Source organism: Camellia sinensis, chromosome 4 (genome assembly GCF_055761805.1).
Source record: "Camellia sinensis isolate YWXY chromosome 4, ASM5576180v1, whole genome shotgun sequence".
Taxonomy (NCBI): domain Eukaryota; kingdom Viridiplantae; phylum Streptophyta; class Magnoliopsida; order Ericales; family Theaceae; genus Camellia; species Camellia sinensis.
Genome location: NC_138964.1, coordinates 60,971,623 through 60,999,496, shown reverse-complemented (window position 1 = coordinate 60,999,496; position 27,874 = coordinate 60,971,623). Strand labels below are relative to the sequence as shown.

Sequence of the window (27,874 nt, the reverse complement as noted above, 5' to 3'; positions counted from 1 at the left end):
TTAGAAAAATATGTTTGTGACCGAAATCTTCACTCTCTCTTCAAATGGTCATCTCACATTCCGTAGACAACTTCGTGATTAGGAATATGAAAATCTCCTTGACCTTCTCCTTTTGATTAGCATCCTATCCCCAATCCCAATCGGGATGACTCTATTCAATGGAGGATTGATAAGCAGGGCATCTTATCAGTAAGTTGTTTTGCTCCCATTTTGAAGACTCTTTAAGTAGTAACTCAGATTCTTGCAAGCACCTTTCGAGAAGTGCAGCTCCACCAAAAGTTAAAGTCTTTTATTGCCTTATGTTGAAAGGGAAAATTGCTACCAAGGATGTTATTATAATTAGAAACATCCTTTTGGTCAACTCAAATGTTTCTTGTCCCTTTTGTAACCATGAACCTAAATCATCAAACCATCTTCTTCTTCACTGTCATCTATCCTTCATTGGTGGGGACTTCTTGGATTTATTGAGACTCTCTTACATTCCTCTTCCATTAGTGGTTTAACTCTAAGTTCAAAAGCCTTAAAAAAATTATTTGGGAAGCTCTTTCCCTTGTATCTACTGGAATCTCTGGCTTCGGAAGAACAATTTCATCTTCAACCAGCAGCAAACTCATTGGGACGATTTAGTTGATATCATCAAGTTTCAATTAGCGTTTTGGGTCAAATTTAACTTAGGTTTTGATGGGTTCTCTATAAACGACTTCTTGTTCCAGATTAAAACAATTCGTCACATCAAATGCAAGAGGAATCCATCTCTTTCAGTGTAGTTCTTGTCTTTTTGGCTCCTCTCTTTTTTTTTTTTTTTTTTTTTTTTTTTATGTTAGTGCTTATCTTTGTTTGGGTTTGTTTTCCATGTGCTAATACCTAGTTGGGATATGTTCCAAACCTAAGAGGCTGCTTTCTCCTTCTATCTTTTTGTTGATCTATTCTGTTTGTACTCCTTGTACTCTTTATTCATCAATAAATTTCTTTCTACCAATCAAAAAAGAAATACGTGTTGTCACTACTGCTTAAACCCTACATTTGTTAGAGGTTAGTTTGGTAATTTAATTATGGCACTACAACATATAAGAGTTTTAGAAATCAAGTTTTCTTTGTCTCTAAAAGTATAAGTTTTGTTGCAAATAACATTTAGAAACCAATTTCAGTTGTCGCGAGAACAATTGCTAAAAGGTTGTCTCGAAAAGTCAAAAAAATGAATTTTTAGGCACAAAATTTAAAAAATGTCGCTAATAAATGCACTTTCAAAGACAAAATAATATGATCCCAAAAAGCTTTATTTTTTGAGACAAAACTTTTGGTCCCAAAAGATTAGTAATACATCACCAAACATCCCATTTTGTTGTAAAAATAAAATAACAACACTTTTGGCGATAATTGACACGCCCCAAATTTTAATTACTCAAAAATATTACCAAGAACCTGAAATTTAGGTCTTTTTTTTTTTTGAAAACGATTATCTATTACCCTTGAGTAACAGAAACATAATAGTACATGTCTCTCTTATGATGAATACAACAACAATAATAATCTCCCGCTACGGAGTTACAATTAAATAATTACAATCATCACGGTACAAAGAGATTACACACAAGATATACATGAACTTCCTAATCCTTCAACCAACCAATCCGAATTCTCTTCCTGTAAGAGAAAAAGAAACAACATGGGGTGAATACAATTGCCCAGTTGGAATCTCATAGTTCTAAAACAATAACCATCCTATAGATAGAAATGATCATGGATGCAGGGTGATACCATATAGTATGTGACGTTTTGTAATTTCAAAATATCATACGCAGAGTATCTTTTTCTCGAAATTTATTTGAACATTTAGGAAAACCTTTGACCATCAAAACTATCTTTTTTATCACAAAACCATAAATCCTTTTTGGAAACAAATATGTTTAAGGAACCACATCATTTTATATTTATTAACCCATTCATAAATATTCCTTATTAAATTTCCATCTTACCATTCCCCTTTTTATTTCCATTCTCCCTTTTTACTAGTTACATTTATTAAAACTCCATAACCTCAAATTCATGTTCCCTTAATACTCAAAACAACCCTCATACACTCCATTCCCACCTGTCAATCCTTTATTGCTATAACTCTTTAACGTAGAAATACCAGAACAATTACATGACATCCATATTTGCATTATTAACTATAACTCAACACATCACACGGACAATATACCATTTTAAATTCAATTTCTTAATTAATCACAAAGCAAAACTCTTAATCTTTCCTTATAGATACAAACAACCCGATGAGTTCTTATCACCGTTCCCTTATCCAATTACCATTTCATTATCCATTCTTTTCAAATAATTTCTATATGCATTCCCATTCCATATCAAATTACACATCAAATGGTAATTTCACAAGTTCATCACAAGTTAAACACATCATCACCGACCTTAACACACGTCACAACACATTCTACCTTTTGCCGACTTGATACGGTGGGACAGTGGGCACCCAATCCATAACACATTCCACCTTTTGTCGGCTATTATACGGCGGGAAGTGAACTCCCAAAAATCATTTTCTCAAAAGCCATTTTCTTCCAAAAATCACATTTTTCCAAAAACCATTGTTCAACTTTTTAAAACCATCCCCACATTTGCTAGCTGTTATACGGCAAGACGTTGGCACCCAAAACATTTCTGAAAGCCATCCGTTTTTTCCACTTTTGCCGGCTACAATACGGTAGGACTGTATGGACACCCAAAAATCATTTTTTCACTTTTGCTGACTACAGTATGGCAGGACTGTGTGGACACCCAAAAACATTTTTCCCACATTCGTCCAGCGATAAGCCTAGACAGGGCAATTGGGCACCTTGAATTCAAACCACCCCCACATTTACCGACTATTATACGGACGGTTGTGGGTACCGAAAAATCATTTTTTTAATTTTTAAAACCATCCCCCACATTTACCAGCTATGATACGGATGGTTGTGGGTACCGAAAAAATCACTTTTCAACTCCCCGCGTGGGTACCAACCACAACACAACCCAACACAACTCAACTCAACCCAACACAACTCAATTCTACACAACACAACTCAACCAACTCAATACAACTCAATTCCACATAGCACAACTCAACCAACTCAACACAACATAGCCCAATACAATTCACATAACACAACAAAATTCAACTCAACCATTTCGACACAAAGCTCATATCATCCATACCATTAGTAATTTCTTTCTCCCAAGTTTGGTTCACATTATAACATAATTTAAAATCTCAAAATTATGAGTTCAATGGCCACTTTTACATAAATTTCTCCAATTCTTTAAAATTTCAATTAAACTTGTACATGTGTAATTTAATACCTCAATTTCACGATTCTACTATTAATTGAAGCAAAACCATTAACCATCTTCATGAGCCAAACTAGGATTTTTAAGAGAAATTACGGCTTTTCACAAAAACACATTTTATTCCAACCCTCCTATTGCTTTCACACCCAAACTCATGACCCAAGATCATGACCCAAGATCATAACCCAACAAGTAAACCCAAACTCTCTTCAAACCCGAACCCCCAATCTCATGATTAATCACAATATGCATAAAAATATGAACTTTTGTATTTATATAAAGAAATACTACAAATCTATCTATATATGAGAGTATTGAAAGAGAACTAGAAATCCCTACCTTTTGAAGCAAGAGATGACGACTCAAAATTCACCGGTAACGAAACCACGTACTAATCGGACCAAAAGGAAGCCCTTGATGAGATCTACACTCTTTTAGAAAGGACCATGGTGAAAAGATTACTCTAGGTGAGTAGATCTAGAGATCTTAGTGAAAAAGTTTGAGTTTTAGAGAGAGTATAGAAAACTCATGGTTTGAGAGAGAGAAAGAGAAGAAAAAATGAAATGAAAATATGTTTTGAGCCTATTTATAGTAGCAAGGTAATAATAGAATAATAGCCCCAAAGTCAAATGAAAAGAATAAGTCAAAACCCCCCCAAAAGTAGGGCCCAAACCGGCCCAAAAAGTTGAAAATTACACACAGGGGTCGACCCTTCGGGCAGGGGTGTCGACCTTCCAGGAAGAAAAGCAATCTGTACAACAAATAAGGTGTCGACCCTTAGACAGGAATGGTCGACCCTATTTTCCAGCAATTAACACAGATTCTGCAATATACAAGGTTCGACCCTTCCTAGACTGGTATCGACCCTTGTGGATAGCAACAAGAGGCAGGTGTCGACCTTATTTTCCGGCAACACCTCCTGAAACTTCACCAACAAATAAGGGTCGACCCTTAAGAAGGCTGGTGTCGACCCTAGAATAGAATTTCTAACTTTCCAAGGAACTTTTTGACAAGAACAAGCGTAGACAAACAAACCCAACGAGTTTAAATCAGATCATACTCCTCCAAAACTAACATTCAACAACTCCAAAGAATCCAAAAAAATGAAAATAAGGGAATTAAATACACTTTCCAATGAATTAAAGGATGCGGATGTTACAATAACAATATTTTGTCCCTAAAAAGTAACTTTATTCTTAAATTTTTGTCTGTAAAATCTTAATTTATTATAGCGTATATTAATAGCAATATTTATGATCATCAAGTAAAATCTCATTAATGGTTTTAGATTTATTTGCATTCTTTTCCCTTTATCTCCACAAACCATCATATAAACAACAAGAATTTTATTGATTCGGAACAATTATTTTAAATTTTTATTCATAATGTATTTGTATGGCGGAGATTAAATTGGTATAGTGTGAAATTTAAGTATAGAAAAAATAACCATAAATTGAAAAATGAGATAAAATTTATGAAGTGGTAATATTACTGTACAAACAATCACAAACATAAACATGAAAACAAAGACAGGGACAGATCATTTCATTTATTTATTTGACAGCATAGATAGATTCCTTGTTATCCAATGATTCCATGGTTTCATCTTCACATTCACACACACCTACAAGTGAAAGGAATTGAAGCACCAAAAAAAGAAAAAGAAAAAGAGAAAAAAAGGACATTGACATGACATCTAAACAGAAAGAATAACGTTAATCCTTACATATAAGATTTGAGCAGTAAAAGAAATTAATCTTTATACACATTAAAAACATACATAGCCTATTGGTGTGATGTTCCAGAACAAAAGCCAGCTTTTCTTCTAAAAATTCCATTCCAAAGACGCATTTCATGCTCCCACTTAATTTTTTTTTAGAGAATCCATGACTTTGGCGCTGCACAACCATTAAGCACAATCACCAACATTGTGTTAGAATGAAGAATAACATAAAATGATATGTGTTCAAATTTGAACTACACGATTTGCATGTGTGCATGCATATATATATGAATGTGGGCTAAGGATCTTTTATTTTTAAATTTATTTATTTTTTTGCCTTAAAACACTCCTAATAACTATATGAAAATCTTAAAATGTAATAATTTCAAAATATCATTTAATAGATTTAGATATTTTAGAATAGAGAGACAAAAAGTTTTGAAATAAGAAAATTCCGTGTATATGATTGTGTGTTCATGTTTTTGTTTTCAAGAATGATTGAAATAATTCATATAGGTTTATGTATATTTATACACATGGAAGAATTCTTGAATATAATAGATTAAATGCAAGACTCGTACAAGATATTTTAAAATATATTTTCAAATAAAACATGTGAATTAAATTTATTTTTTGGTGTAGTTCATATAATAACAATGCTTGAATTTACACAATACATTTTATTTTCGAGATATTTTTTTAGCTTGGCCATGTTCAAATATGAATATGATCTACACATTTGAAATAATATTTTTCTAAGTTTTTATTTTTATTTTTATTATTATTATTTTTTTTTAATACATACAAGGTGTTTGTAACCCTATTTATTACTTAAATCTAAATATATTAAATGAAAATCAATTAATTCTATTTGATAATCACAATTCATATAGCTTAAAACTTTAAATGACTAACGTATATCCACCTTTATTATGCCTACCATCACGCCTCTGGCACACCTACTATCATTACCACCACTATTCCACCACCTCCACGACCATTGTCATTGTTGTCACAAATGTTATTGTTATTTCAATACCTCCACAACCTTTTACTTCCACCACCATCACTATGGTTGCCACAGCTGCTACACCACTCTTTCCACCACCACAATAACCACCACCACCACTTCTCTACCTCCACTAAACCACCCATCCACCATCACTGGCACCACTATCTACCACCATTGCCATTGGCATCATACTAGCCGCCACCTCCACCATCTTATCACCATAATATAAAAATAAAAAATAATATATTTTAAATTTCATCATGTGCATATCAACACAATTTATTCTAATTTAACATTTAAATTTTTATCAAATAAATTTTCAACTTAAAAGGTCATAATTCAATTTTCAACTTTGAATTATTAATTTTATTAAAAAAAATCTATAGTGCATAACTTTTCCGTGAGGGTAAATTTTTTTTTTAGACATATAATTAATATGGTTAAATACCCAACTACATGAGTTATACATTTCCTTTACGTTTGAAATTACTCTACCTTGTTTTGAGATTTTCCAATCATGATCACCATTGACGGCCCAAAAGAAGTATCCACGAAGCCCAAGGCCTTGAGCAAATTCTATCTTGACTGTTGTTGATCTAACATCATCGTACCCAATCCATGATGTTCCCGCCACAGAATACGTAGATACTGTGACACTGTCATACACCACTGTGGCATTATTCGCTCTATTGAACGCCTCCACCTCGGAGTAAGTTAAGACACCTTCTGATCCCGGGCCCACGGAAACAGCTGGAGCTCCTACACCGTGTGATCTAGGGTCCTTGAGCTGCCACGTTCTCCCATACAATGGCAAGCCCATGATCAACTTGCTTGGAGGGAGCCCAGCTTTGATCCATGACCGAAGCCCATAACTCGTGGTTATGTTACTGTTTGGATCGAACAATGCAGCTTGGGCCCCCGTTGCTGAAGTGTCCCATGACCCGTGGTAGTCGTAGCACATCACATTGATCCAGTCCAAGTTCTTTTTAGCCGAACCCACCGGGTACGAGCGTTGGACGTCGGAGAGGAAGAAGTCCACGGAGAAGTAAACGGCGGCGGTGAGCAAGAGAGGAGTCCGGCCCGTTGCCTTAGCCTCCTGATGGACCTTAGCCCGCCATTCGTGGAGTAATTGGCCTAAATTTTCCATATCTTTTGGGTTTTGAGGAAATTCCCAATCAAGATCAACACCATCAAAACCAAACTTTCTTGCTACTTCAATGGATGACTCAATGAAACTCCTCCTTGAGTGACCAGTTGATGCCATGTTGGAAAAGATAACCGGGCCTTCCCCACCTCCGCCGACTGAAAAAATTGTCTTCACCGGTGGATTCTTCGCGTGGAGCGTAGACGTGAAATTCAAGAGCATTGAAGCTGTTGAGTCTGAGATATCAAACTTAAAAGTGGCATTGTTAGGTGAAAGAAAAGCATAGTAGATGTGAGTGAACAACGTAGTATCGATGGCGGACGGAGGAAAATCCGAGGCCCATGAAGGCCAGTAGCCCCCTTTGACTGCCTGAGATGGTGAGGTTGAGGCCATGGCACAACTACAAGTGATAGTCAATATGACAAAAACACAGAGGTAGGAATTGTAGTAATCTTTGAGACCTGCCATTGTTTTTTTGTGGGTAGCCAATATTGCAATACTCACACTATGATCTTCTGATAAATATATAGGAGTTACAGTAATGGTATGAATCAAGAATTCAGACGGAAAAAAATATGAAGAAAAAAAAATGTGTGATCCAAATTTATTCCCAAGTATACATCACACATTCTTGGAGTTGTTAAACCTTCATTCAATAAGACGTGCGAGCATTGTTTTATAGGGAGTTTTGGGGGGTTTTGTTTAGCTATTGCTCATGAGGATAAGATTCTAAAGAGTTAAATAGAGGGTAAATTTGGATGTAATTGAGGAAGTTGACAATGAGAAAATGTTGGCTTGACTAGTATTGATGGGTTAGGTTGCAGTGTTTTCCATTTTTTTCTAGAAAGCTGTCGGCTAGTGTTATCAAATGAAATTCAAAAGGCTGACATATTAATTTGGTAAGGTTTATAATTTATAAAAAAATATTAAATATGTTTATATTTATTTTGGTACTACAACAAATAAGAGTTTTAGAGATAAAATTTTGGGATACTTAAAAATTTTGGATTTCTTACGTATAGATCTTAATAAGTGGACTTATTATTCAATAGGTTCTATGGAAAAATAAAATTGTCATAAAAAAAGTCACTAATTGTAAGTTTTAGCGACAATTTATAAAAAATTATGACAAAAAAGTCACTAATTGTCAATTTTTAGCGACATATGTAAAAAATTGTCACAAAAAAATTATTTTTAGCGATAATTTTACCAAGACTTATTTTCAATAGAACTTGATGGAAATTAAGTTTAATTATTAAAACCTATTGGTAGTTTACTCCAAAATTTTTAGTTTCTAAAAGTGAAAATTTTGTTATAAAAGACATTTAATGATCAATTTCTATTGTCATAAGGATAATCGCTAAAAAGTTGTTCCGAAAAGTCAAAAAACAGGCTTTTAGTGACAAAATTTTGAAAATGTCACTAATAAATAAACTTTTAGCGACAAAATAATTTGGTCTCAAATGGTTTATTCTTTGAGACAAAAAATTTGGTCACAAAAGGATAATAATTTATCACTAATGTTCAATTTTCGTTATCAAAAATATAATAACAACACTTTTCGCAACAAAAATATTTGTTCCCTAAAAAATAATTTTGTCCGTAAATTTTAGTCTCTAAAATCTTAATTTTTTGTAGTGTGGGTACAACTGAAATTTTTTTTTAAAAAAAATCATTGAAAATAAGTGAAAGGGGCCAACTCATGAGAAGTGGTTGTCAACGGTTAGAAATGGTGGTCAGAGATAATTGTTAGTTGCTAGAGGTGAAAGGCAAAGATGGAGACCGTCTGCTTAAGGTTGTTTCCAACAAAAGGTGGTCGACAAAAGTGGTTATTGTCGTAGGATGTAATTGGCGGTCGAAGGAGGTTGCCAGCGGAGGAGATCATTAATGATGGTGGCCAGTGATAGTGATGAGCAGTGGGTGGTAGATAGAAATGATGAAAAAGAAATGCTAATAAATTTATACAAGTGAAACTAACTTTTTTATATTTTAAACAATTTAGTAAATTTATATAATTTTTTTAAAAAAGGAAACCAAACAAGTTTTTCTTTACAGATTTAATAAAATTTGAAAATATAAATATAAATGTTACTAAATAAGTTCTAAATTAATTAGAAAAATATATAAAATATGAAATTCATTTTTAAAAATGACCCATGAATTATTAAATTAAATTTAAATCAACTATTTCACTTCCAAAAAAAATTTCACAATATATTTTCGGGTACATATCTTTTTCCTGTATATAATGCATGAATTGATCGATCACTGAGATCTCTGGCTATTCCTTTCTTGCTCGAATGTATGGCCATAAAGGGGCATCATCAAGTAAGCCCACTACTAAATGTGCTGTTTTTCGGGCTGCTGCTGCTGCCATGTCTCTTTCTGCTTCAGCTGAAGGAAGTTCTAGTAGACTAAATCACATTCTTAGTGAGGCAAAAGCAAACATTCAGTTGGGGAAAATCCTGGGTATCAATTACAAAGGTAAGGAGTCAGAAGCTCTAGAAAAAATGGTGGATCTAGAGGTAGTGGACAGAGCAAGGAGGAAGGAGAAGAGGAAAGAATAGGGGCTTGAGTCGTGTATCTGGGCTGGAAGATGGTGTTAAAATTGTTTAGTTATGAAGTTGATGTCTTGGAATGTGAGAGGCTTGGGAAAGTTAGAGAAGAGGGGAAGGATTAGGAAGCTAATTTATGAAAGTAAGGCTGATATTGTGCTTCTGCAGGAGACAAATAAGGTTTACATTTTGGAGAAGGAGGTTAGAGCATTGTGGGGAAGGAGCAACATGGAATTTATGGTGGTGGGTTCCGATGGATCTGCTGGGGGACTTCTTTGCATATGGGACCCAGATGTTTTTAGGATGGTGGGTTGTTGTTGTAACAGAAGGCTCATTCTTTTATCAGGTAAATTGCTAAATTCATTTGATTGCAATATTTTGAATGTGTATGCTCCAAATGAGGTGAGTAGTAGAGGTAAATTCTGGGACACATTAATCAAGCTAAAACCTGAATTTCCAAATCCATGGTGTTTGGGGGGAGATTTAAATGAGATTAGAAATATTAGTGAGAGGGTGGGTTGCTCCAGACGAGATAAGGGGATGATAGATCTTAACTCTTTTATTGAGAGATGCGAGTTGAATAATTTGCCTCTATTAGGCAGGAAGTTCACATGGTCTAATGCACAAGATGGGGAAAAATGGAGTAGAATTGACCGTTTCCTACTTAATCCGGAATGGCTCATGAAGTTTAACTTTAAAGAGTGGGGTCTTCCTAGGTTGTTCTCTGATCATTGTCCTATAATGCTGATGGATGATGAGAGGGATTGGGGACCTAAGCCTTTTAGGTTTATTAATGCATGGTCTAGCCATCCAAGTTTTTCCTCTTTTGTGGCAAAGGTTTGGGATGAATCCAGGATTGTTGGGGAAGCAGGATATGTGCTGTTCCAGAAGTTGAAAATGCTGAAAGTGGAGCTGAAAAAATGGAATCTTGAAGTGTTTGGAAATTTAGCAACAAAACTTAAGAAGGCTGAGGAAGACTTGGTAGAGCTAGATATTGTGGCTGAAAATAGAGGACTGGTTGCGGCTGAGATCGCCAGAAGAAGACAATTGAGGGGTGAAGTTTGGAAGCTTAGTAAAATGGTAGAGTGGCTATGGCAACAGAAATCTAGAGTGAATTGGACCATTAATGGGGATAAGAATACGAGGTTCTTCCATATTATGGCCAGCAGTAGAAGGAGTAAAAATTCAATTAATTCCATCACAATTGAAGGTGAGACAATTGAGGAGCCAGCTACGTTAAGGTATGAGGTGTTACAACACTTTAAGAGACTATATTCAGAAAGTTGGGCCAGAAGACCAGTGCTAGATGGTGTGTTTAAATCAGTTCAAGATAGCTCGAATTATCAGGATCTTGAAGCTACCTTCTCTGAAGCTGAAGTAAGGGCAGCAATTATGGAGTGTAATGGAGATAAGGCTCCAGGCCCTGATGGTTTCAATCTTCTATTTTTCCAGAAATGTTGGAAGATAGTTCACCAGGAGGTTTTGTTGTTTCTGAGAGACTTCCATGCCAGGAGCAAACTTGCGTATGGCATTAACAGCTCCTTTATCACCCTTATTCCTAAGACTGATATTCCTATTGGGTTGTCAGACTTTAGACCCATTAGCTTGGTGGGTAGTTTGTACAAGATTCTCTCTAAGGTTTTGGCTCTTAGAATTAAGAAAGTTCTTCCTACAATTATTGGCGAATCACAATCTGCTTTCTTAGGGGGGAGAAGCGTTTTAGATGGCGTATTTATTGCTAATGAAATTGTAGATGGATGGAAAAAATCAAGAAAAAAAGGCGTGATTATTAAACTTGATTTTGAGAAAGCTTATGATTCTGTTAATTGGGAGTTCTTGGCTTCGATGCTTCATAACTTTGGGTTTGGCTCTAAGTGGGTTTCATGGATGAAGGAGTGTATCGGTACAACAAAGTTGTCGGTTCTAGTGAATGGCTCACCTACAGAGGAATTTTCACCTCAACGAGGCCTCAGGCAAGGTGATTCCCTATCTCATTTCCTGTTTAATATAGTGGCTGAAGGGTTGAATATTCTAATGAACAGAGCTTTAGAGGAAGGTATTATCAGAGGGGTAAAAGTTGGTGTTAATGAGGTAGTGATTTCACATCTCCAATTTGCGGATGATTCAATAATTTTTTGCGAGGCAGATTTGGATCAAATAGTGTTTATAAAGCGGATACTAAGATGCTTTGAAATCCTTTCTGGAATGAGGATAAATTTCCATAAGAGTGTGGTATGTGGAGTTGGAGTGGAGGAGGAAAGATTGGTGTCTTATGCTGATATCTTGAATTGTAAGGTACAAGGACTACCGTTTAAATTCTTAGGTTTGCCGTTGGGAGCGAATCCAGGGAGGAAATCTACTTGGAAGCCAGTTTTGGATACCATAAAGACTAGGTTGACTGGGTGGAAGAGAAGGCTACTTTCCTTTGCAGGTAGATTAACGTTGATTAAGTCCGTTTTATCTAACCTCCCGATTTATTACCTGTCGCTGTTTAGAATGCCTTGTGGTGTGGTTAGAGAGATTGAAAGGCTTGAAGCTTCTTTCCTTTGGGGTGGGAATGATTTGAAGAGGAAGGTTCATTTGGTGGAATGGACTGAAGTTACTAAAAGTCTGAACCAAGGAGGGTTGGGAATTAGAAGAATTAAGGATGTCAATGCAAGTCTACTCCTTAAATGGTGGTGGAGATTTGGAAGTGAAGTAAATGCTCTTTGGAGAAGAATGGTATGCAGCAAGTATATGATTGATGAGGGTCAATGGCTCCCACCCATGAATTCATCAGCTAGACTTTCTAGAATCTGGGGTGATGTTCTTGCAGTTGCTAGTCTGAATCAACCTCTTGTGGAGTTTTTTGTGGAGAAATTTCAGATCAAGGCGGGTAATGGGAGTAGAATCAAATTCTGGTATGATAAGTGGCTTGGTGGTAGGTGTCTTAAAGATGAATTTCCTAGACTATTTAGTTTGTCAACAGTAAAAGAGGGTTCACTGTCCTTCTTTTTTGAAAGGAATTTCAGCTCCGGGGTTTGGAATTTTTGCTTCCGTAGGTCATTATATGATTGGGAAAAGGCTGAGGCAAACAGGTTGGCAGAAGTGCTTTTGGTGACCCCTTCTATAGGACTAAATGAGGAAGACTGCCCTGTTTGGAATGGTTCTGTTGGTGACAAGTTTAAGGCCTCAGATATTTATCGGTATAGTGATTCCCTCTTGGGCCCTCCTCTCCAACTATGTAAGTTTGTGTGGAATAATGACATTCCCCCCAAAGTTCAATTTTTTGGGTGGTTAGCCTGGAGGAATAGAGTGAAAACAGGGGTCTTCTTAAAACATGTAGGTGTGCTGAACAATGAGGCTCCTGTGCTATGTGTTTTTTGCAAAGTGGAGAATGAATCTGCTGTGCATGTTTTACTTCACTGTCCATTCTCTTGGCAGGTATGGTCTGATGTAATGATGTGGTGGGGGTGTATATGGGTGGTGCCAAGGAATATTGATGGATTGTTTCATTGGTGGATAGGATGGAAGTATAAGAGATTAGCTAGGAGATTATGGAGAGCCTTGCCATGTATTATACTTTGGTCCATCTGGAAGCTAAGGAATGAATGTTTGTTCTGTGGAGTGCAACCAAGTGTATTTGAGTTAGGTGAGCTGATAAAGATTAGATTTGCTTTATGGGTTAAAGCTGCGGTAAAAAAGATCAGGTACTCTGTCTTGGACCTAACCACCAATTTGGCTCAGGTTAAGGAATGCATTTGAGGAAGGCCATGGTTTCTATTCAGATTATAGCCTGCTGAGTTTTGGATTCTGGACTGGCTTTGGGGTGTATGGTCTGATATAATCTGATGGAGCTGTTGTAGGTATACTGCTGTGTGTTAATCTGATGACTGCTGCTGTGAACCTGCTGTGTGTGTGATGCTGTAAGTGGGCTAATCTGTTGTGGGCTAATCTGCTGCTGGAAATTCTGCTGTGTGTATGCTTCTGGAGTGGCTATCTGATGCTGTGATTTTTGCTGTGTGTAAGGTTCTGTGTGTGGTTACCTCCGTTGGTTCCTCACCAACAGGGTTTTGGTTTGGTGATGCCATGTGATGGCTTGTTTTTTTTCCTCTCTTATGTTGATGTTTCTTCCTTCTTGTAAGGTTTCCATCATCAATAAAGGGATCTTTGTTGTTGATAAAAAAAAATTGATGGATCAGAAACCATTTGGCTGGCCACCATGACTTGGTACTTGGTAGTGCTCCCACCAATATAAATGTGATCATGATTTTTAGGGTCCAATTACTGTGCCCATGATACAAGAAATTTGTATAATTCTTATCCAATGAAGTATTAAGATGATAACAATACAAATTTTAACAATATAAATGTGATCATAATTTTAAAATTATTTTAAATCCATGTGTGAATAAAAGCAAAAATATAACGATCGTATTTAATCATAGAGTGAAGAGATTTTAAATCTTGTGGATAAATTCATAGATAATGAAAATTGCTATAAAAATAAAAATAAAAAACTGAATGAAAGTTGAATCTTTCAATAAAAATAAAAATAAAATTTAAGACCTTCAAATAACTTCACTGGCTAATTTTATTGGTCTCGTTTGAAAAATAAAAGATTTTAACCAAAATCCAACTGAGTTCAAGTTTAAAACCTTCAAATATGTTTGGTTGTCTACAGGGAGCACTAACATTAATAATAATGCAAAGAGTAATGATATAACAAATAAAAAAATATACAAAATTTATATCATAGAAAATGAATAGGGTTCAACATGAACTCTTATATTAGAACAAAATAACATGACAATGTTTTTCATTTAAATAATAAAATTACCACATTTATATTTTAGTTTTTTATTTTTTGGTACAAAGTTTTTCAATGGATGGAATTTTCCTAATACGAAAGTCTACTTATTGGATTTTTAATTTTTTAAAATTATATTACCTCTCTATTTTTTTATATATTTTTAAAAATAAATAAATAAAATTTACTTTTAACTTACTTTTTCAAAATAGGCCAAAAGAAATGAAGTATAATGATGGCCTATAGCATCTAGGCAACAGAAAGAGTTGGTTTAGACAATATAGGAGTTTCAAATTTTCAAAAAAGAAGGGCAAAAAAGTAATTACAGTTACAACTTCACATCGCATATTACGGTTGAGGGTTTAGATAGGTTAATTGTACAAAACATCCTCACCTCTAATGTATTCAAAGCTCAAACCAATGAGACTTGGGATCCTGCGGTCTCTTTGGGCACAGCTGGTCTCTTTTTATAATTTAAACTAATTTTTATTATAAAATTCGTCGAGTAAATCATCTATATAAAAAATTAAGTTGATTAGATATCTATAACCCCATATCTAAAGCACATTTATTTTTATAAAAATTAACGGTTAACATAACTTTCATAATCTTTTAAAAACAATTAGGCCTAATCATGGTGTCATGAATATCCAAATAACTTGATTTTTTTAACATCAATAATGTTTTTGACGAATCTTACAATATGAATTATTCAAATTATCAAAAAATACTCAGAACGACTTCCCAAAAAAAAACGCAGCAAGCTGCTGTGCTTTCATGGCACAACAACACTCCCAAGTCCCAAACACTGAGGACATTATTGACAAAAATGACAAAATAAAAATCACTAATGAACGGTGATTTCACTGTTTAAAAGGCTTCAATTGCCTTATATTATATAAAAGATATATATAGTGTACATCAGATACAGTAATTAGTGAGATATAATATATATATATATATATACGATCATTTGAATATCATCGTAATCATAATTAAAAGTAAATGAAATTTAAAAATGTTGAAGACATTCTCTAAAGTGAAACTATAAAATATTTTGTATAGTAAGTTCTTAATTAGTTCGCATAATTGTCCTATATTTTATGTTTATCCATGCCCATCATTTATTGATCAATCAAAAACATGCTTTATAATTTCCTGGGCAAATTAACTAGAATTGCAAATCTTAAAAAAAAAAAAAAAAAAAAAATGTACTAGACTTGGCTGCTTTGGCCATGGTGGGTCTATGGTGAGACTATTTTTATAATCTAAACTGTTCATCTTTTAAGACTAACTGTATAGATTATCTATATATAAAAAAAGAAAAGAAAAAAGAAGAGACTTCTTTTTAGTTTGCAAATCGAATTGGAGGGTATTGTTGGCCTATAGTGGGCCTTGCTTCGGGCTATGTAATGACCCAATTTTTATTTTTTTTAAATAGCCAGTGCATAATTTAACTGAGCAAATTTTCGAATTTGATTGCCGTGTAAATTCTGTGTGAAAATAGTTTGGTTTTGTATTTTTTAAAAATAGTTCCCGATCTCAAAAAATTATGAAATTTTTATATGTTGTTTCCATATGAGTCTAGCATGTTGGACAAAAATTTCAGAATTTAATGATGCGTATTTATTTTATGAAAATTCACGGACTGATTGGTGTTCAGTTTAATTTATAGCAGAATTTAAAATTGAGTTTTGGGTGTTCGGACCATGATTTGAGATAAATTAGTTGGGGATTTATTTTAAATTATTAAATTTCATTCATTTTGGACCCAATTGATTAAATTGTGACCCGTTAGTAACCATGTAGTAGTGTTGTTGTTTTATTATTATTATTATTTGACTACCATAAAAGAGTTGTGAATATTTATGGTATGTACCATTAAATGAAATATATTTTGTGGTGAGAAAATATTATATTTACTTTTGTCATTAAAGATGTGGAAATGTATTTTTAATTGATATATACATATATACAGGTGTGTATATATATGGTTAGATATTTGCTTAGTTAAAACCAAAAAAAAAAAAATCTATAAATAGTAACCAAATAGATATTTTGTTCAACTTTTGGAAATTCTTGGAGTTCTTGCCCTGAGGAAACAAGAGAAAAGAGGTTCCAAGTTGGTTTTTCTTGGATTTGATCTAGTGTAAGTCATTTTTTACCGTTAGGGCTTTGGATCAAAATGTAGAGGGTGGAAAAGGCGTCATTTGGCTCCAAAAAAATTTAATTTCTGTTGTCGAAAAATTTGAAAGCTTCTTGGCTCGAGGTAGGAATTTTTCCTACACTTCTTTATGCACTTTTACTTGCTTATATGGAGCTTAGAATTGTATATAATTTAATTAGAATTTTTAAAAAAATTGTGATTTATTTGCTTAAAAAAGAAATTTTGAGAAAAATAAAGAATTGATACCCAAATTGCGAAAGTGTAAACTTGGAATCTGTTTGTAAGGTTATGAAAGAGCTATATTTTAAATTTGAGCAAAAACGGACTTCGATTTGAACAATTTTGAAATTTTTACCGGTTTGTGACCAAAAGAGTATTTTTAAAGAAAACAAAGGAATTATATTTAACTTTCAGGGCTTTTGATCAAAATAATATGTCATAGTTGAATAATGCTTGGAGAATGAGTTTGGAAAGAAAACGATGTTTTCTTGGGCATTAACGGTATTATTTTGTTTAATGTATCTGTTGGAATTAGGGGTGTGCGCGGTGCGGGTCGGTGCGGTTTGAGAGAAAAATAGAAACCGTATGGTAGGTGGCGGATTGATAAAAGTGTCACTAGAATTTGTCATTTTATTTATCAAAAATCGGCGGTTCGGTTGGCAAATAATGGCGGATTTGCCCTGGCGATTCGGGCGGATTGGCGGTTTATAAAAAATATAATTCAAATTACAAAACTTAAATAAAAGAGTAAAAAAAAGACGAGAGATACCGTGATGTTAAGCATCTTGCGAAGCTTTCTTCTGATGCAGCAAGTGTAGCAACAACATGATAATATCAATGACTATGCCATCAGTTCATTACAAGCATCTGTGAAAGCTACAATGATCAAATACAATACATAAAATTAATATCATTCAGAGTTTACAATATATTGAAAATGTTTACTGTTGAAAAGTATTTAGATTGAAAAGTGAGCTAATGCAAGTTTGCAACATGGCCAGAAAAAAAAAAAAAAAAAATTGAAAAGTGAATTGGAATCCAACTTTATTTTGGATTGCTGACATCTTGAATTCCCCTCGAGCAGTAATGTAATACTATATTCTAAGGTATAGAACAACAAGCAAACTTAAGTAAAAAAGAATTTTTAGAATCTTATAAAACATGATTTAATAGCGGTGCGGGTTGGTGCGGTTTGGAAGAAAAATAGAAACCGGCGGATTGATAAAAGTGTCACTAGAATTTGTCATTTTTCTTACCAAAAACCGACGGTTCGATTGGCAAATAATAACGAATTTGCCTTGGCGGTGCGGTTCGGTGCGGTTTTGGCGGTTTCGGCAGTTTCGGCGGTATTATGCACACCCTTAGTTGGAATAAAACCGACACGATTAAAAATGGACCTTAAGAGGTTACCGGACGTGATTGTGATATAAAAACTAGTGTAGTTGCTCATATTTGTTCATATTTGGTGAGATGTGGAATAGATCGTATTTATCTGAATTTTTGGAATTTAATTATTTAAATATCTGTTTAGAAATATCTGTTTTGGGCTATCGGTGGAGGATAGCCATGATTGTTGTAGAAATGCATGAGACTTAGGTAAATCGAACCACATTTCTTCATTTGTTGCATTGAACATTGCATTACATTCATTTCATTGGAAATGTATCTGTTTTTGAGAAATGTTTGGAAATGTATCTGTTTGCGAAAACATGAATACTTGGTAAATCTGGGTAGGTGGTGTAGAACCGCGCGATTAGGTGTCGGGCCTTCCAGTTTGTTGGTAAAAATGACAGTGGTAGTGCATTAAGGCCTACTTGCAGACACTCACCTAGAGATTCACAAGGCCCGTATTCATGTAACAGATGTGGTTTAAAAATAGAAATGGTTTTATATTTGCTGTTGCATCTCAGCATTACATGCTTTATAAAAGAGAGATAAACTGTTTTATCATGAGCATGGCATGGGCATACTCCTCTTTAGTCTTGTCATTGTTCATATGTTGTATAGTATCTCTCTACTGGGTTGTGGCTCACCCTATAAGGGAAATCATTTTCAGGTACATGTGCTATGCCTCCGCCAAGGCATTGACTTGGGAGGACTCGGAGCTGAGGCTTCATTTTTGTTTTATTGTTATTTGTTGAATGTAAGCCAGTACTGTATTTGTGTTGAGTGGAAACTCCATTTTGTGTAGCCAAGAATGTTCTTGGATAAATTTGTAAGCCTATAAGGTACTTATTATCTGTTTGGTTTCTATTTCATATTTGTTGTAAAATGCATGTTTGGGATTGGAACTGGGGCATTGAGATGTGAACAACATGTATTTAGCATTTGGGATTTAATGGAAATAGGTGTATGGATTAGTTATCTATATATATGTATTTGTTTATCAGGTGCGTTTTGTTGCATAAATAGATATACCCTGTCCAATTTTCGGGGCATTACAAAAACTCAAAAAAAAAAAAAAAAAATTGTTAAGGGAGCTTTACGAAGTCGAAATGAAGAAGTAATATAATTTGTTTTCACCAATTTAAACAAAAATAAGTCCCCAAAATTAAATTTATATCTCATTTATTACTTAAGACTTAAGAATAATTAAAATTCAAAAAAAAAAAAAACGAAATTGCCAAGCTAGCTTTACGAAGTCGAAATGAAGAAATAATATGATTTGTTTTCACCAATTTAAACAAAATGGTCCACGATACCACAACTATAATAATAGTACGGACAAAATTTCATTTGATTCAACTCGCTACAATAAAATTCCATTTTCAATATGCGATATCAAGTTAAAAATGCAATTTGAAAAGACGGATTAGTTTTCCAAATTGTTTAATAAGTGGGTCGATTTTTTTAGTTGTTTTATTTTTAGAATATTAAAAAAAAAAAAAAAAAAACTCCCTGTTTGGCTGAGGGTAGTGTTTTAAAGTCTTAAAACATGTGACATCAGTATATTTTGACAAGAGTGCTAACAGATGGCTATAACATTAGCCTAACATTAGGTCAAAATGTATAATAATTTCAAAAGTGAGGGTGGTTATTGTTATTATTAAAATTACATAGAAGGTCCTTGTAATTATGCTAAATCTCCAGGGAAGTAAGTGTAATTTATTCTAATTGGATAGAACTCAATAAAAATCTTAATAGTGTAAAAAGATTTATTGATAATTTTTTCTAAAAAATAAATCTTTGTTACGCTCCGTTTGTTTAGAAAGAAATGGACAATAGAAAATGAAAACAATAGAAAGTGAAGTGAAAGAAAGTAAAAAGAAATGAAAATATATTTTCTTGCATGTATTTGAATAAATGAAGAATTTTGCAAGAAAAAATAATGGAAAAAAAATATAATTACTATATAATAAGGAGTTGTGGAGATAAGTATGGACAAAAAGGAAAACAAAATAAATTTCGTCAAGATTTGGGGAAAAATAAATTTTTCTATATATTTTGTAAGAAATTGTTAGTTAAACTAATAAGCTAATTTGAATTGTTCAAAAAAATTTTGTTTTCATTACTTTTTAGAATTCTCAATCTAAACAAATACATAAATATTTTTATTTTTTTCATTTTCTATATTATCTATCTAATCAAACTGAGTCTTAATGAATCAATAAATTATATTAATATAGGAAAAAAGCAAGTACATCATAGCAAACCTGCCTTAACCAACTAAATTAGCAAAAAAGAATTACAAAATCTTGTGCATACACTCCACCAAAGATCAAAGTAAGACCATCTCTAATCATTGATTAAAATTTTCATTTAATTTGATTATTAATTTCAGTAAAAAGTTTGATTTGATATAAACAATTCCAATGTTTTTATTAAATTTTCATCAAAATCCTCTTAAAAATTACATTCTCGTATCAAATTTCACTTTTTATCAAATTTGATGAAAAACATTATCTTCAATGTTTCATCTTTTAAAATTTTTATCAAATTCAAATTTAATGAATGATTTTATTTGATGAATGATTTGATGAGTTCTCAATTTAATGAAAAAAAAATGATTTTTTATTGATTTGATAAACATTTGATGAAAGGATTGTAAATGATTTTTAAATAATTTTTTTTATCAAATTTAAATTTAATAAAAAAATATGAAAGATTGAAGATGCTCTAAAAGGTTGGCAAGACATCAAACAAATCAAAAGAAAAGAAAAAAACAAAAAAACAAAACAAAACAAAAAATTTCCCAAAAAATCTACCTCACAACATCACCACAAACCAAACTGCATTTCAACCTGACGTACACTAAAAATTAACTCCTATTCATGATCAGAACTACGATTTTGATTTAGAGGGAGCCAAACAAAGGCACCGTTTGAAGAGACTTTTTTTTTTTTTTTGGTAAAAAAAGTTAAAAAATAAAAATAAAAATATCATATTTTATATATCAATCGATTACTTTTTTTCCTTATAACTATTCAATAATTAAAAAAAAAAAAACTATTCTAAATGCACTAATTTTTTCATTTCATAAAAAAAAATCAAAAAAATTACTAAAAAAACCAAGTTTCCAAATTAACCCTAAGAGAAATATATTTTTACTAACTAATATAATTGTCCAACAAAGTATAGGCATATTTTTTAAGCTCATTAAAGAAATTTGAACAAAGAATGTTTAATTTCACATTTCAAGTTATTCATGTGTATATCAAAGTGAAACTCAATGTTTGTCTACACAGATGATTCTCTCATCTAAATTTTGGATGGATTGAAAATACAAGTTGAAATGGATTGGCCTTGATATAACCCGGTTGAATTTCATCACGTTGATTACTATGATAATCTCACATATGCGGATGCAATCTTGAATTATGAAACAACAAACTAATTACAAGATTGAAATGAATCGTGATAATCCCAGATATATGGAAGCAATCTTGAATTATGCTCAACAGAACTAATTACGAGGTTGGAATAGACTACCCTATGAAAATTTGTGGTGCTCCTTTTGAAGCATGTTGGTATTTAGCTATGAGATTTTATATGAAGATTTATGGTCATAGTTATGAATCATGTTGATGCTTAGTTATGAGGTTATGTAGTCAAATTTTGGGGCGGGGATGGTTCTCAGAGCATCTCCAATGCACTAGGCATATAATACTTGTTAGTTAAAATGCCTAGTGTGATTCACTTTTTTCAATTCCAATGCACTAAGCATATGATTAGGCATTTTGGCTTAACTCATATTCACTAGCTACATGTAGCTAGCCTTCAACGCTAGGCAAAATGTATTCAATCATTAGGATCATTTCCCTCCATCTTTGTTGTTGACGTGACATTCTATAAAATTAATAGTATTTGGATAAATAGCTAAAATAAAGAGTATGGTTGGAGTAAAAACATAAAATAGTTGATAGGCAAAATAAAATATATACTTTATAGTAATATTTAGATAGGTAAAATGCCTACTACCGTTGGAGATGCTCTCAGTTTTTTTGTTGCTGCAAGTGTTTTGGGTTTTTTTTTTTCTTTTTCTCTTGTCAGTTGGCTTCTGGCCAACTATTTCGTTCTCCCTATTTGTAATGTTTTATTCGCATTAATAAATATTACTTTGTTTGACGATTAATTAATTAATTTATTATTTTGTGAACTTGGTTATGAAACTGTTGTGATATTTTTTATTAGGACTCAAATTAAATTTAGCTATAAGATTTGTAGTGCATGGTTATGAAATGAAATGGATTATGAAGTTTTGTGATATTTTATAATAAATCAAAATAGTTTTAGTTATGAGAATTTTGTAGTATTTTCGTTATAAATTAATTTGGTTTTGTTATGATTTAAGCTGGCGAAACTTATGAACTATAGCAGTATGCATGGTAGCCAATCATCAATCGTTTCAAATTTGCTGTTTGGAAGCAAAAATATCTTTCCCTTGGTGGCAGACTTACCTTAATAATGCATCTCTCGCTAATCTTCCCATCAACTATATGTCGCTCTTCACGCTTCCTTCATCTATTTGTCATGATTTGGAAAAGATTCAAAGGAAATTTTTGTGGGGTATCAATGGTGAGAAAAACAAGCTCCGCTTAACAAAATAGAGCATATAGTTTCTAAAAGCAAGAAACTTGGCGGTTTGGATATCTAATACCTAAATGCTACCCTCCTTGCAAAATGGTGGTGGAGGTTCGGTACTAAAAAACATGTTCTTTGGAGGCGAGTGTTGGTTGAAAAATATGGGTTGAAGCCTAATGCTTGGCTCCCATCATATCACCAAGGCTCAAATCCTTCCAGCCTATCCATTGTTAACATTGGAAGCCGAAGTGATATGTTCAGCTCTGTACTCATCAACAACCTCTTTCTCAAGCTTGGTTGTGTGGACATCATCTTTTGGAAGGATCCTTGGGTCAGTTCCTCCCCCTTATGGCGTGTTTGGTTCATGCACTTGAGAAGGGATTTGGAAAAAGAAAAAGAAAATGTGTGTAAAATTGGATAAAATGTAGATATATTTTATTTACATTTCACCTATCTTTTTCTTTTTCCTTTCCAAATTCCTCCTACAATCCATGAACCGAACACAACCTTAATGTTTGTTTTCCCCGTTTGTTCTCTCTTTCACTTTAGAAAAATATGTTTGGTGCCAAAATCTTCGCTCTCTCTTCAAATGGTCATCTCACATTCCGTAGACAACTTTGTGATTAGGAATATGACAATCTCCTCGAGCACCAAATTTTTAAAAAATGTCGCTAATAAAGACAAAATAACATGGTCCCAAAAAGCTTTATTTTTTGAGACAAAACTTTTGGTCCCAAAAGGTTAGTAATTCATCAGTAAATATCTATTTTTGTCGGTAAAAATAAATAATGACACTTTTGAAATATTTTGTCCCTAAAAGTAATTTTATTCTTAAATTTTTGTCTTTAAAATCTTAATTTATTATAGTGTGTACTAGTAATAATATTTATGATCGTCGAATGAGCAAAATCTCATTAATGGTTTTGGATTTATTTGGATTCTCTTTCCCTTTATCTCCACAAACCATCATACAAATAACAAGAACTTTATTGATTCGGAACAATTGTTTTAAATTTTACTCATAATATATTTGTGTGGTGGAGATTGAATTGGTATAGTGTGAAATTTAAGTATAAAAAAATAACCATAAATTGATATTTTTTTAATAAAAATAAGATAAAATTTATGAAGTGGTAATATTACTGTACAAACAATCACAAACATAAACATGAAAACAAAGACAGGGACAGATCATTTCATTTATTTATTTGACAGCATAGATAGATTCCTTGTTATCCAATGATTCCATGGTTTCATCTTCACATTTACACACACCTACAAGTGAAAGGAATTGAAGCACCAAATAAAAAAAAAAATTAAAAAAAAAGAAGAAAAAAAAAGAAGAGGACATTGACATGACGTCAAAACAGAAAGAATAACGTTAATCCTTACATATAAGATTTGTGCAGTAAAAGAATTTAATCTTTATACACATTAAGAAACATACATAATCTATTGGTGTGATGTTCCAGAACAAAAGCCAGCTTTTCTTCTAAAAAATTCCATTCTAAAGATGCATTTCATTCTCCCACTTAATTTTTTAGAGAATCCATGACTTTGATGCTGCACAACCATCAAGCACAATCATCAATATTGTATTAGAATGAAGAATAACATAAAATGATGCGTTTAAATTTGAACTACACAATTTGCATGTGTGCATCCATGTATATATGAATGTGGGCTAAGGATCTTTTATTTTTAAATTTATTTATTCTTTTGCCTTAAAACACTCATAATAACTATATGAAAATCTTAAAATGTAATAATTTCAAAATATCATTTAATAGATTTAGATATTTTAAAATAGAGAGACAAAAAATTTTGAAATAAGAGAATTCCATGTATATGATTGTGTGTCCATGTTTATGTTTTTAAGAACGATTGAAATAATTCATATAGGTTTATGTATATTTATACAAGTGGAAGAATTCTTGAATATAATAGATTAAATGTAATGGTGACTCATATAAGATATTTTAAAATATATTTTCAAATAAAATGTGTGAATTAAATTTATTTTTTAGTGTAGTTCATATAACAACAATGTTTGAATTTACACAATATATTTTATTTTTGAGATATTTTTTTAGTTTGGCCACGTTCAAATATGAATATGATCTACACATTTGAAATAATATTTTTCTAATTTTTTTATTTTTTATTTTTTATTTTTAATACATACAAGGTGTTTGTAACCCTATTTATTACTTAAATCTAAATATATTAAATAAAAATCAGTTAATTCTATTTGATAATCATAACATACAGCTTAAAACTTTAAATGACTTTTAAAATATAAGCTAAAAGTTAAAATGAAAAAAAAATAAAATTAAATAACATGATTATTAGTTAATGCCGATATGCACTGATATAATCTCACCATTCCTACCACACTACTATTACTACACTCTAACCTATTTCTACCCTTATTATGACCACCATCACGCCTTTGGCACAACTACTATCATTACCACCTCTATTCCACCACCTCCACTACCATTGCCATTGTCACCACAAATGCTATCGTTATTTCAATACCTCCACAACCATTTACTTCTGCCACCATTACTATGGTTGCCATAGCCACCACCATTACTACACCACTCTTTCCACCACCACAATAACCACCACTACCACTTCTCTACCTCCACTAAACCACCCCTCCACCATCATTCCCACCACTATCTACCACCATTGCCATTGGCATCATACACCATCTCATCACCATAATATATTCTTAATTTCATCATGTGCATATCAAACAATTTATTCTAATTTAACATTTAAATTTTTATCAAATAAATTTTGAACTTAGAAGGTCATAATTGAATTTTCAACTTTGAATTATTAATTTTATTAAAAAAAAACCTAAGTGCATACCTTTTCCATAAGGGTCAATTTTCTTTTTTTGGACAAATAATTAATATGGTTAAATACCCAACTATATGAGTTATAAATTTACTTTATGTTTGAAATTACTCTACCTTGTGTTGAGATTTTCCAATTATGATCACCATTGACGGCCTAAAAGAAGTATCCATGAAGCCTAAGGACCTCAGCAAATTTTATCTTGACTGTTGTTGATTTGGTATCATCGTACCCAATCCATGGTGTTCCTGCCACAGAATACGTAGATACCGTGACACCGTCATACACCATTGTGGCATTATTCACCCTATTGAACGCCTCTACCTCGGAGTAAGTTAAGACACCGTCTGATCCAGGGCCCACGGCAATAGTTGGAGCTCCTACACCGTGTGATCTAGGGTCCTTGAGCTGCCACGTCCTCCCATACAATGGCAAGCCCATGATCAACTTGCTTGGAGGGAGCCCAGCTTTGATCCATGACCGAAGCCCATAACTCATGCTTATATTACTGTTTGGATCGAACAACCCAGCTTGGGCCCCCATTGCTGAAGTGTCCCATGACCCGTGCTAGGCGTAGCACATCACATTGATCCAGTCCAAGTTCTTTTTAATTGCACCCACTGGGTACGAGCGTTGGACGTCAAAGAGGAAGAAGTCCACAGAGAAGTAAATGGCGACGGCGAGCAAGAGAGGGGTCCGACCTGTTGCTTTAGCCTCCTTATGCACCTTAGCACGCCATTCGTGGAGTAATTGGCCCAAATTTTCCATATCTTTTGGGCTTTGAGGAAATTCCCAATCAAGATCAACACCATCAAAACCAAACTTTCTTGCTACTTCAATGGATGACTCAATGAAACTCCTCCTTGAGTGACCAGCTGATGCCATGTTGGAAAAGATAATTGGGCCTTCGCCACCTCCGCCGACTGAAAATATTGTCTTCACCGGTGGATTCTTCGTGTGGAGCGTAGACGTGAAATTCAAGAGCATTGAAGCTGTTGAGTCTGAGATATCAAACTTAAAAGTGGCATTGTTAGGTGAAAGAAAAGCATAGTAGATGTGAGTGAACAACGTAGTATCGATGGCGGATGAAGGAAAATCCGAGGCCCATGAAGGCCAGTAGCCCCCTTTAACGGCCTGAAATGGTGAGGTTGAGGCCATGGCATAACTACAAGTGATAGTCAATATGACAAAAACACAGAGGTAGGAATTGTAGTAATCTTTGAGGCCTGCCATTATTTTTTTGTGGGTAGCCAATATTGCAATACGCATACTATGATCTTCGGATACATATATAGGAGTTACAGTAATGGTATGTGAAAATCCTAAGTGATTCGTGATTAGATCAAGATTAAAATTTTCTAATTCCCAATTATTCAAATCACGCAATCTAAATCATCAAGTACTTACAAAAGTGATTTAGATTGTTGTTTTCAGAATAAATAATAAATCGACACAAACGATTTTTACGTGGAAAAACCACAATTAAAGAACCTTCAATTGTAATAAAAAATCACGGGCAAAACGCCACTAATCAATCTACTACTGAAGAAAGAAAGATTACAAATAACACACAAATTACCCAACTCAGTCAATTTGTCTCCAAACCTTCTGTAACTCCTTCACCAAGCCTTCGTCTCGGAACTGACTAATCTGAAGTTGAATCCATAACTTCACTTGTCGAATCAACGACTACGTACAGAATCAAACTCCTTTGAAACTCCACGTTTAGATCTTCGGAATCCACCGAAGAGAACTCTCTTGGATATAAAGCAACAAACTCCTTGATGTATGAATCTTAGATCATAAGTTTAGAACTCTCTTAAAACATCAAGAAAAACTCACCAAAAATCTCAGAGGAAAACCTCAAACAAAACCCTAGAACCCTTAAACAAGATCTAGGAAAAGTAATCCTAAAATTGAACCAACACGCGAATATATAGAACCAGAAATCGCGTGGTCCGCTCGAGCGTGGGAATTCTCGCTCGAGCGTAGACTTCATATTCTGTGATTCATACAGGGTTCACGCTCGAGCTGAAGTTTTCACGCTCGAGCGTAGAATCACCACATCTAGTAATTTTTGCAGGCGTAGCAGAGATGCTGGGAGAGTACAATCCCCATTCGAGCGTCACTTTCCCCGCTCGAGCGGGAAGACAAAAACCTGAAAAAAATAGGAAACTTACAAGTTGATTACAACCTTGATTTTTCCATGGAATTTGACAACAAAGGGTCCTAACAATCTCCCCCTTT

General features: G+C 33.5%; 1 protein-coding gene and 1 pseudogene across 1 annotated transcript; both read right to left on the bottom strand.

The window, feature by feature from the left end:
- Positions 1-4,868: 4,868 nt before the first annotated feature.
- LOC114287797 (class V chitinase CHIT5b) lies at positions 4,869-8,085 on the bottom strand. Its single transcript, XM_082925030.1, has 2 exons — positions 6,576-8,085; positions 4,869-5,243 (listed from the first exon to the last, which is right to left on the bottom strand). The coding sequence occupies exons 1-2, from the start codon at positions 7,690-7,692 to the stop codon at positions 5,221-5,223; spliced, it is 1,140 nt and encodes a 379-aa protein (XP_082781156.1). The 5' UTR covers positions 7,693-8,085; the 3' UTR covers positions 4,869-5,220.
- Positions 8,086-24,296: 16,211 nt separating this feature from the next.
- On the bottom strand, positions 24,297-26,860 carry LOC145824670 (class V chitinase CHIT5b-like; annotated as a pseudogene).
- Positions 26,861-27,874: the final 1,014 nt, after the last annotated feature.

Coding starts and splice junctions, on each gene's coding strand:
- LOC114287797 (XM_082925030.1), bottom strand. CDS start 7,692: ATGGCAGGTCTCAAAGATTACTACAATTCCTACCTCTGTGTTTTTGTC. Junction 5,244..6,575: donor TTGGAAAATCTCAAAACAAG/GTAGAGTAATTT, acceptor ATGGTTGTGCAG/CGCCAAAGTCATGGATTCTC.